General features: G+C 44.6%; 1 protein-coding gene across 2 annotated transcripts in view; it reads right to left on the bottom strand.

Moving 5' to 3' along the window:
• The window catches only part of PPM1D (protein phosphatase, Mg2+/Mn2+ dependent 1D), a 32914-nt gene extending 29130 nt beyond the window's left edge, over window positions 1–3784 (bottom strand). The window contains exons 1-2 of one of the 2 annotated variants that reach the window (XM_086624519.1): window positions 3638–3784; window positions 3346–3577 (exon numbers count right to left, since the gene is read on the bottom strand). In XM_086624519.1, the coding sequence (XP_086480645.1) occupies window positions 3346–3577; window positions 3638–3784 (379 nt within the window). Of the gene's footprint in view, window positions 1–3345 lie in introns of both variants that reach the window. The other variant, XM_009988124.2, reaches the window with a different exon arrangement.
• Window positions 3785–12157: the final 8373 nt, after the last annotated feature.

Genomic DNA, 12157 nt, shown 5'->3' with positions numbered 1-12157 from the left:
TACAACAGCTTCAAGAAACAAATCCATGCAGCTTTCCAGGATCCTAAATTGTTCATACACAATTTGCAATTACTTCTTACTTTTTTCACCCTTCTTGTGGTGGAGAGACTGGAGAAAGGGGTAGTAATTGGTAAAAACAAACAACCCATCCCAAAAAGTGTAACTGTTACGCAAAATATGGATCGTACACCTGGATAGCACATCTGTAACAGGAAAAAAAAATACTCTGCCACAATCTAAAAAGTAAATTCATTTATGATGGTTGGTGTGTGATCTGAGACACACAGACTGCTCCAAAATGCCCTTGTGGAAGTTTTGCTCCTGTTTATTTTTGAGAATGATTCATGATTATTTTGGGAATCAAAAATTGCTAAAGAATACCTTTTCTTTTTATTCCACTGTTTTTACAGACATTAAGTCAAACTAAAATACTTCATTTCCAACTAATTTGAAATATTATAAAATACTTAATTTTCTAATTAGTCTTCATTAATTTCTAGAAATTCTTATTAAACATTATCCTGAAAACCTGCATTGCCTCAAGTAGTCCAAGTCCTTTTCAGATAAGAATACATACATAAACTCTTAAATATGTCTAAGAATAGTCCCAAAATTATGACTTTGCAGTGAAAAATTACAAAACCACTTTGTTATTACACCAGAGATTAAAACATTATTTGACTTTTATTGCTTCAATTACATTTAATGGGAAGAGTTATAACCAAAGCAGAAGCATGCAACTCTTTCTAGATTTTAAGTAGTAATGCTGAAAAATGCTTTTAATAGTATCAAGCTAAAAACAATATTTAAAAACAAGTTCTTGGTTATACAAATAATGAATTACCCAAGAAACAAACCAATGCAATCCTCAGTAAAGTCCCATCAAAATCTGGGATCTCCTGAGTATGCTTCTTGTAAACATCTTTTCCTACAACTGCCAGTTGTAGGAACAGGCTTCAGGTAAGAACTTTTCATCTGGAAGCTCTTTAACATACAGATAATTTTGGGGTTAATCATGCGGCAATAAAATTATCAGCAATAACAAAGGGGTATTTTTCTGTTTTAATTTTTCTGGTACTCTCACCATCAATGTTTCCTGTCTACCACAGGAGATGGCCACTAGGATGGCCCCACAGCTTCCAAGAACAGAGCAGCAGAGTACCAGCTTCTCCTCCCATGGCCATCAACTGGAAGCAATAAAGACTCCTTCCTTCACACCAAAAATCCAAACTATTCTTCTGCCCCCGTTTCAAGATACCAAAATACCCAGTCTCTCCTTCATATCCATAGTGTCACCAATACACAGTTAAAGATCTGCTCTGCATATAATGATATGGAAAATTATTTACTGTAAGTGAAATTTGCACTGAGATTCCATAACATAGCGTGAGAAGTTGTAAGCTAGATGTAGGAAAGCTTTTGTCCTGTAAAACTCTAGCTGTTATGCACATGCAGAAGAAATAAGCGTTAAAGTTTACCATATAGTCGACCCAAAACTGTCACCAAATGCTCACAGCCAGAGCTCTGCTGCTTCTCACAACAATTTAAATTGCTTCCACAACGCCAAGTACTATTTGCTAAACACTCATTACTAAAATAGCATTTCTTGCATTCTGTCACTTCACTCCACCTCTCTCCATTTTGTATTCACACACAGTCACAGTGACAAACAACAGATCAGGGATACTACAGCCAGACAACTCTTCTCTTTCTTCCCCATACCATCTCTCCTTATTCACACATCTTCCTCCTCAGGCAAGTCTGCTGCTCAGGAGGTCATGTGCCACTCACCACTCACTCCCCAGCATCAAGGTTGTGCTCAAGTTCTGGTGCTTCTAAAACTCACAGCCTTTCCTTTCTGTCCAGCATCGGCATGCCCCCAGCCTTGCCGTTCCTCACCCCGTATCTTTTCAAGTATCTGATGTTTGCACAACTTCTCTATTTTGCTATTCAAGAAAAAGGAAAAAGAAAATGAAACTGGTTTGACGCTGTAATTCCCCCCACCCCTCCAGGAACCGCTTCGCTGAAACCCCACGGTGCCGCAAGTGCAGTTCCTGCTTTTTATGCTCGCCTCTCAAGCCCAACTGTCAGTATCACTATGTTTTGGATACAATTTTGCTGCGTTCCCCTCCTGTCTGCCTTCATATGCAGCTCACTGTTCTTCTATTTTCTCTTTCTGGGGCTTCTGAATACATAAATGCATATACAATACACACATAAGCTACACACTGTATATAAACAACTAAGCCATAACCTTCACCTTACCAGGAAAAAAAAAAAATCCCGTTCAGAAACTCAATTCCAGAGTCTCACTAGATCTCGGGGAGAAGGAAGAGTACAAGAATGATTACTGTCACCTGTCTTGTCACCCTCCTCTCCTTCACCCTTACCCATGTGGCACCCCAGTTTCCATTCTATGGCAGTTAACCAGCCAATCCATATCATCTTCAGGACACGAGGTGTGTTTGCTGTTTTGGCACGGACCCTGCGTATTCTCTGATGCTCAAACAATAAACCAAGTGATTATGAAACAGCTACATCCTGAATCCTTCCATCAGGACTCTACAGAAGCAGCTGAAGCCAAGGCACAGCTAGGGAAAACAACATTGTCCCAGTTCACTTAAGGTTGCTAAAATTACCTTTTTTTTTTGCTTTCCATTATATTCTGGACAAGGGAAATCTAAGGAGGAGTTCCATGCAATTCCCAAAGGCAACAATACGAAGACCTCTCAATAAATCGAATTTGGACATCCGACTCACAACAGCCTGAAAACAAACTGCAGCTCTACAGTCACACCACCTTCAGCTACGCAGCCGAAACCAGGACACCCAGTCGCGCCACAATGTGCCCTCACACTCGGATTCGATCTTTCCTCCCCCAGTTTGCCCTCCAGTTTTTCTTGTTTTACCGAATTACTTGAGACAACATCTCAACCCCCATCCCGCGCTTTCCTCTCCTCCCCAGCCCCCCTGCACACGGGGGTGGCAGCGCTGGTGCCCCGCTCCGAAGCGGAGATGGAGGGCGGCTTCCAAGCTCACAGCTCACAATAGTGCGGCGAGAAAAAGGCGGCTAAATCCAGGACATCCCCCGCTCCGGGGATACCGGCCCACGGGGAAAGGGAGCGACCGGCGCCTGGGGGCGACGCCGGGGGCAGGCGGGTGGGCGAGCAGGGGGATTTGCTGTCCCCTTGGTTCTCACTGCAGGAAGGAGAAGAGGAACCCAAGGGAGAAGCACGGCCGGGCGGAAAGGCCGCGGGCAGGGACAGCAGCTCCCCCGGCGGGGACCGGGGCGGGAGGGGACGGAGGCCCGGCGGAGCGGGAAGGCGCCAGTCGCCTGGAACTTACGCAGCTTTTTCCACATGGCGCGGTGGCAAGCGATGAAGCCCTTGCGCAGCGCCGCGCACACCTCGGCCGGCTCCGCCGAGCCGAAGCCCTTCTGTTTCTTGATGAAGCCCCACAGGTTCTCCCGGGCGAACTGGGCCGCCTCCCGCCCGCCGTGCCCGTCGCACACGGCGAAGAAGGCCACGGAGCGGCGCGGGCGCCGGCCGGAGCCGGGGCCGGGCGGCAGCGCTCCCTCCTCGGCCGCCCGCGGGCTGCCACCCCTCCGCCGGCCGCTCTCGGCGAGGGACTCGGCGACGCGCGGGCCTCCGGGCGCCGCTCCGCCTTTGTGCGCGGGGCCGCGCTCCGCCTCGGGCTCCACCACGATCTGGGTCACGTCCTCCATGTATTTCCTGCCGCCCTGGTCGGAGTACACGCTCACCCCCAGCGAGTACGGCCCCTCCATGGGGCGGGGGGGGCGGTGGGAAAGGCTCGGCTCGGCGGCACCCGCCGCTCCCCGCCCGCCGCCGCAGACTATTGTTGATGTCGGCGGCGCCGCTCGGGCATGTCCGCGGTGCCGCGCCGCCCGCCTCCAGCACCCCCCGCCCGAACGGCGGCCGCTCCGCTCCGCGCCGCAGCGCCCCCTGCCGCGCCCCCGCCCGCCGCGGCGGAAGGGGCGGCCGCGGCCTCCACGGCGCCCCCTGCCGCCGGCCGGTGCCAACCGCCGGGGCGCGGGGCTGACTCCGCACCGGCGGCGCTCCCCCCCCGCCCACCGGCACACGGGACCCGCCGCGTTGCTCCAGGCATCCCATCATGATACTCCAGGCCCCCCCCCCGCTCGTCTTTCCCTCCCCCTGGCCCGAAAGCCCTGCTTTTCCTTTCCCCCTTGCACAACAAGGATTCCCACCGGTGGTTTTCCTCGAATTACGCATCCTGCAGGACATGCTGATGCACTATTTACACTTGCGACTGTTTAAGACATTCCCCGTGTAGTGGAGGGTTTTGTGCGTTTCATTTTTGTAGCTGAAATTCTAGATACAGTCTTACTTCCCATCTACTACCACTCCCAGAGCCCCTTCCCACCACCCCTTCCCACTAAAACCATTACCGAGTTTCGCAAAAACACTTCCACGGTCAGTAAAACGGAGGTAATTGTTTGTTTGAAGTACTGCAAGCACTCGGGATTTCCTTCCACTATCCACATTGAAGTCACCAGTATTTAAAAATAAGAATATAATCCACAAAGCTTGGAATTTCTAGAGCACCTCGGGATTTGAAAACCTGCTGCAAACATTAATGAATTAATCCAGACTAATCCAACGGGGTAACTATCCCTTTTACAGGTGTTTACACCATCAGATCATCAGGCAAACACATAATTGCTTTAAAAATCTGCCCATTAAGTTTCATAACAGAGCATTTTATCTAAGTGCATTTGCCTCATATACAGTGAAACATATAGTTTAAAGGTGCATAAAGACTAATTTGAGCTTTATACAACCCAAAACACCAGGAGGTGCCCATTTCTCTCCTAATTAACATACAAAGCACGGCACATCAATTGCCAGGCCTGCGCCACATCCAGCACCATCGTATCCCTGCGCACGTAAAAGGAGTGAACAGATCTTTTTCAACTACCTTTCAATACAAAGTAGCCAGAAAACAAGGAAACTCACCTGAAACTATTGATAAAAAAACAAACCTGCCATAATATTGTCAGACCTATGTCATCTTAGGGACAAGTAAAGTCTATTAGTTCCAAAAAGTTCAATATCCCCATTTCATAGTTGAAGAAATGCAGCCAGAGATAACATTCTGTAAGGATTAGTACCACTCAATATAGGTAATACTTCCCTAAACAATTCAGAGTGGAAAATCACAGGCTACTCCAGGCACAGAACCAGACTGACTCCTACCCCTATGCTTTACATAAACATATTCTAGGTAGTCTGGTATTTGTAAAGAAGTTAAGGAAACAAAGGGGAAAAAAGATAGTTATGATGGAAGAAACTCCTGTTTGAACCCCAAGGTATTTCTGTCTCTTTTTATGTCCAAATACTGCTTTTGCATTTTCCAGTGGAATAAAGTACCTAATTTCTGTCAATACTAACTTCTACAATCAAGACAATAGCACCGTGTATAAATCACACCTACACTCACAAATTTAATCAAATTATGATACATTAAAGATGGTTTTGCATGCAACAACTACATTCCCAAAACCGCCATTGGAAAACAAAAGCACTTCAAGATTTTCAGGGCATACAACCAGCAAATCCCACAGCAACTAAAACCATATTTCCTAATTTTCTCCTGAAGTCCTTTAGCTCACAAGAAACTTTGATTCAACTAAACCAGATGCTTGCAGCAATAGGAACATGCATACAAAAGTTGAAGATGCCACGAGAAAAAGCTTGTAAAAAACATTAAATTTGATGGAGAGTACCCCTGCAGTTTGCACACTCCAGGACCGAAGTGATGGGCAATAACTGAAGGGCAATTTGGCATTTTTTCATGCACCCCTCTCTCGTATATAAAAATGGAGAGTGCTTTTCTTGTCATTATACTCTAAGGAATCAAATGCTAAGCAGGAATGTTCTGTGGTCCCCCAGCTATTTCAGAGACAGAAGATTCTGAAGTTAAATGGCTTATCAAAAATTAAAAGTTCTTTTTATATGAGAGTTACGATCATTTAATGCAAGATGTTTCTAAACCAAATACAACCAGATATTTACTTGACCTCGATGACAGCTTAGTCTCATTTTGGCTAAGAGTTATCGAAATAAATCCATTTCGGAGCAGCTGTACAGGCATTATTATTGCTTAGCCTGGTTCAACTACTTCAAATCATTTCTCAAAATTAAAGGCTACGATTTCTTCTGTGGATGGAAAGTTTTTAGTTTTAACTGTAGTTTAAAAAAAATTCTCAAACAGGTTTAAACTGAATTAAATTAGTTATATTTTGAAAAAAGAATGACCCCATCTTTAGCCAAAATAGATTAAGCAGCTGTAGTTTAAACCCAGAGGAAGGTTAGGTTAGCTGACATCAGAAGAAAAGTGTCCTGACTTCCAGGAATTACTTTAATTTCTAATGTCTCCTAACACATCGTGTAGTCTGTTAGATAGAACCATCAGTGATCTCACTGGGGTATCTCTGAGGATTACCTATCCACAGGCTCAAAGACTGAAACGTGAAAAGAAGAAAAAGAAACATCCAAAGGGGAGTAAGATGCACAAGGTCAGGGGCCTGGAGCTCATATACCACAGGAAGGAGAGGTGCATTGTAGCAGAGACAGGAGAAAGCATTGTGTACCAATGCACCGCATTGCTCCTCAAACAACACCTCCTGTGAATGTGAAATTAAACGTTTTATAGGTCTACACTCAACTCAGTGAATAAACACATCTACCTTCTCAGCAGGAGCAGCAGGGAAGAAGGCTCACCCAGGTGCTAACACTTCCCACAGCAGTACTCCTTTCCCTCTGGAGCTGCATCAGACAAAGAACTGCCACAGGTACATCCAACTTCCTCCTCGTTCCGCGTCGAAAGCCAGTGCCAGGCAGCCAGCATCCTGCCCTCTCTTCTCGTAGCACGCTTTAAATAAAGTTACACAATGTTATATTCTGTGACAGCCACTATTTATTTTGTATGACAGAAGAAAAATACAAAATTATCAACAGCTCAGACACACAGAAAGCTCAGAACCTGGGCACAAACTTCTTAATCACAAACAGCAGAAAGCAGCACTGCCCATCTGGTTTTGGCTAACCTAAGTTCTTAAAGCCTTCTTTGTTTGGAAAGCACCTCAGCTGACTTTGGTGACTAACCTGCGTGTCCCATCACTTACAGCCACATAACAACCCTTCTCCTTCCTCCAGCCCCTAAGCAAGCTTCAACAAGCCAAGCTGATAGCGACCAAAGGGTATTACACCTCCTAGGGCTCTTGCGTAGCCTATATGAAACGTGCCCGTCACCTCAGCAATAGTCTCAGATAAAGCACGAGAATCTCATGGAAAAGCAGGAAATAGAACTGAAGAGTATCCACATTTTTAAAGGTTTTGCCCTGGCCAATGAAGGAGTGTAAGACCTGACCATGCGAGGAATCAACATCCTCTGGGGGTGATGGAGAATAATCTGTTTCCTCATACTCCCTGAGGAATGGCCATGATGGCATTGCTCTGACATTTCATCCAGAACGTGACTACTGAAGTTGAAGATGATGATGAAGAATACAAAGATAAAAACGTATTTATCTGAGTTGCAGTAAACATGAAAGAAAAAAAAAAACAGCATTAAAAAAAGATCTGACAAATTCATGTGAATGGTCTGCATTTAGCTCTTGTTTTAGAGCAACAGTCTGTTATGTTGGCTCCTTTACAGTTTAATGATTTCCTGTTCAGAATTTAAAATTAGAAGCCTCCAACAACTTCCCCATAAACTATTTTCAAGGTTCCTTTAATATCCACATCAAGGAGATATAGTAGGTTCATATGTTATCCATGTCAGCTCACTTCCTTCCCACTTCAAATTAAGCACGTTGCAGGAAAATTCAGCAGGTTTTTTGCTGTTTCCTTAGAACCTTTTTTCCACTAAGCATGTCCAGCTACAGTAATTAAAAAAATAAAACTTTTTGCATATACAAGCTCACATTTAAACCACGACAAAATGAAAACCACGAGTATAATCTGAAAAGCCTGAACTGTGCTAGATTATGATCCAAATCCCAATTTTCCATTGATGAGCTAGCTTCAACCTTTGGCTACCTTCATACTGAACTTCATCTACATTAACACATCAATTTCACAAACACGTTTTTGCTCTCTGACAAGTACCTTACCTTTAATGAAAACATGAAAACAATAACCTTGCACTGGCAGCATATGAAACAGATTTGATCTTTTTCATCCATGCTTTCTAGAATTATATTCCTGCAAAACAGACACAGTATTTATTTAGTACTTTTCACCTATACATCTCAAACTATATAGCACTGTTTATTTTGATTCAGAAACGGTGTACTAGTTGCAGCAGTTAGACTATTACACCACATATACAAAATTATTTGAGATATATTTGCATATAACAGGCAGAGTATTTGCAGGCAGACATCCCATCCCAGTTCCTCACTGGGTCAATGAAAGGACTCACAAACACCTATCACCAGCATTCTGACAAATATCAGCATCTAGAGCTATCCCCCAAAAATGCTCATTATGTGAACACTTTCTAATTAATTTCAGTTAAAAATTAGTCAGGTGAAACTTCAAATGACCTAAGGATGCATCAGTAAAAATAACACAGCAGTGAAACCTGCTGCTTCTTGTGCAAGCTCTAACCAGCGTACAGCTCCTAATTTGGCTCAAATAGAAATCTGCACACACGACTCAAAGAAACAAAAAAAAAAAACCCAACAAAACAAAAACCAAAAAACGCTTTTCAGTTTGCAGCTCAGCCAGAGAGTCAAAAATCGTGACACAAAAACAACACTGCTACTTTCCCCATTAATTTACAGACCAAATTGACTCATTAGTCCTGAAAGCATGGTTTCACACACAGGTTTGGAATCGCTCATGTGAACAACCTCCTCCAGCAGCAGTGAATTTCAGCAATTCACTGTTGTCCAGAAATAGTAACTTGGCACCACTATCTGGTTGGGATTTATTTTTTTTCTTAAAGGCTTTGAGGAGGTTTTTTTGTGGTGCAGGACAATATCAGGTTCCAACCACGTTCTGTTGAAATTACACAACCATCTTTCTCTGCAGACATAAAATCACTTCTATATGAACTTCTCCAACAGCGGGAATTTTGACAACCAAGAGGTTGCTTGATCTCTAGGGGCAGTTTTTATAAAAGAAGGGTATGATTAGATTTTCTTGATACGTTTACCCATTATTAGGCTTGTCTGCTTCCCCATCCAGTACAAGGTTGCACAGACATACGGAGCCATTGCACTCCATACTCTTTACACGTGAGTTGTTCAGACACCCAGATGCATCTTCAAAAGCTAAGACTACAGAAGACAGACTAACTGAATGTTTTTGCCCAAACAACATGCATTACCATTTTGCTTTCAGACACAGGCAGTATTTGTAAACGTCCTTTAAATGTTTCCCTACATAAAAAAGACAAAAGAAAAGAGAAATATATCAACAAAGATAAGAACATCCATCAGAACCTCTGCCAACAAACACTGGAGTCTGAAAGATTTTCTAACATCTGCAAATATTAATGAGTAATTGCATTAAAATAATTTATGGATATGAAAAGCACATCACTGAATGGAGCCATTTTGCTAATTAGTTCCCAGTACAGCTTAAGGAAAAAAATCCATACAATCAACAGGATACCTCTTAAGTTTAAAGGTATTCAGATAACTAGCCAATTACTTAAGAAAACAGCCTTTTGTAAGTCTGTTTTGCTGCTAACTATATTAGTTTGAACAGTTATCTACTAACTCAACATTAAACACACTGAACCGAGGACAACTGTCTAACAATGCCTTTAAGAACAAAACACGTACCCACGATAGAAGATCACCAAGTTGTTCAATACATAAATATATCAAGCCATACAGTACTAGTAAATAACAAACACTACTATATCTAAATTTTAGTTCTACCTAGAGATTAAATCTCTTTTGCCATGAAGATTATTCCTCAGGCTCTACCACAATGAATCACGGATTGAATACGTAACATAAATATTCTGCAGAGAGGGTTTATACCATGTCCTTCTTTAATAGATATGTTTATTTCTTCTCCTTGAAGATACATCCTATAGTTTTATCTACAAAAAATTACAAGACAGTAAGAGGCGTAGCCCAGCTAACTTTTCAAAACACAGTAACTTATCAAGAAGATAAAGTCCGTTACCACAGCGCTATCCTGAAAAATATATTTACTTTAGACATTGTTTTCAGAAATCTTATTAGATACTCGATTTTAAAGCAAAATAAAGAACATTTTTAAGTTCAAGAATTACCATTTTCTGTGTATTACCAATACTTTTTCCTTCACACACCAGAAAGCTGCTTTATCTGTCCTCTCCTAAGAGGCCTCCAACTCTAACCTTTCCAAACTACCTCTCTGAAGGGAACTGAGCTAAATAGCCTCTGCCTCTTGGGGGCTAATTGCCAATAGAAACCAGCTGCCTTTCCTCAACTGAAAAAAAATCCACACTGCCTGAGAAAATAATTTTAAAAACCCACTGAAACCACCAATAGGCAAAAGCAAAAAGAGGACAAAGCAATCTTCCATCATCTGTTTATGTCACATTCCTTTCTTCCCACCCCATAACATTTGTTTCTGCAAATAAAGGACAAAGAATAACGTCTTCTAACAAAACAGGGGGAGGGAGGAATAGCAACAATTTAGGATTACCAAAAACAGTCCCCTAAGTGAAACAGCAGCGACTCTGCCTCCAATAATTTTTAAAATAAAAAAGAACAAACAATAAGTCACAGTAGCAGTCCTACATCAGCTCTGAAACCCAAAATAAGAAATATTTTCTAGTATACTCAGTGCAACCAGAGTTTGGGGGTTTTCTATCCATTGTATGATAAAAAGTTTGAAAAAAATCAAGAATATTTAACTCTGAATGAAAGTTTTGTTCCAGACTCTGCTAGAGCAGTCAAACTTGAGTGATACTAACTTAGTGAGGTATCCAAACATACACCAAGTAGTAACCTCAGAGCTCTTGCCTGTGTTGCACTGGGGTGGCTCAATCACTGGCTACACAGTGTGTGTTTTAGACCACTTGATCTTAACTGCCTCTGCCTAAAAACCCATCATCTGTGTCCGAGAACGATCCAATGTGTTCCCAGTGGTGTGTGATCCAGTATGTTCCCCCAGTGGTGTGTGATCCAATGCGTTCCCAGTGGTGTGTGATCCAGTATGTTCCCAGTGGTGTGTGCCCCAATGTGTTCCCAGCGGTGTGTGCAAGCCCACATGGAAAGCGAATTAAGAAGGAAAACCTGCCTCAAACAGCTGGATGAAGATAACGAGATACCGCCAAAACACAGCGCCATTTCCACAGGGTCCCAGGGCTGCCTCACACTGGGAAAAGGGTGTTTTTACCACACGGAAGAACGGCAGACGGGGCAGGCGTGCTTCAGGTGCGTTGGCAAAGCCCCTCGAACACTCTGCTCCCGAACACTGCTCACCTCGAGCTGCCAGCACACCTGAAAGCCACAGAAGGTCCAACATCAGCAGTGTGTTACCTCAGGTGAGGCTCTAAACACCGACATTTCCACTCATGAGAGGGGTCTGGGGCTGGGCAGGCCCCGGAGCTCAGTGTCTGAGGAGGAGCACTCAAAGCCTTCCCCGAAGGCAGCAGATGAGGGGGCTCAGCCTTCTCCCCCCGCGCAAATTCAGCCCTCGGACCCCCAAACCCTCGGGCGGGGAAGCCCCGAGCCCGTGTCAGCTGTGAGGAAGGCGCCGTGCCCGCCCATGGCGGTCACCTGGAGGCCGCGCCGCGGTCCCACCCAAATCACAACCCCGCGCTACCGCACCTCACTTGATGGCTGCCAGCGGGGATTCCCCTCGCCCCCGCACCCTCCGCCCCCGTAATTCCTCGCTCTCCCTCGCTATAACCCCGCAGTCCCACAGCTCTTCCTTGCCGCGGGCTTCTCCCTCCGCCTCGCTCTCTCCCGCCTCCGCGCAGGCGGATGACTCCTTTTCTCTTCTCTCTTTCTCCCTATCGTCCCCACAACCTCCGCGTTCCGGCTGCTGCCGCTCGTCCCTGCCCGAGCCGTGCGGCGGGAGCCGCGGGGCGTGAGGCGGAGCGGGCCGGGCTGTGCGAGCGGGCGGGGGGGAGGTGGGCGGGGGGAAGGCGGCTCCGC

This window comes from Tauraco erythrolophus, chromosome 21, assembly GCF_009769465.1.
Source record: "Tauraco erythrolophus isolate bTauEry1 chromosome 21, bTauEry1.pri, whole genome shotgun sequence".
NCBI classification, from domain to species: Eukaryota; Metazoa; Chordata; class Aves; order Musophagiformes; family Musophagidae; genus Tauraco; species Tauraco erythrolophus.
This window is presented reverse-complemented; position numbering and strand designations above follow the sequence as displayed.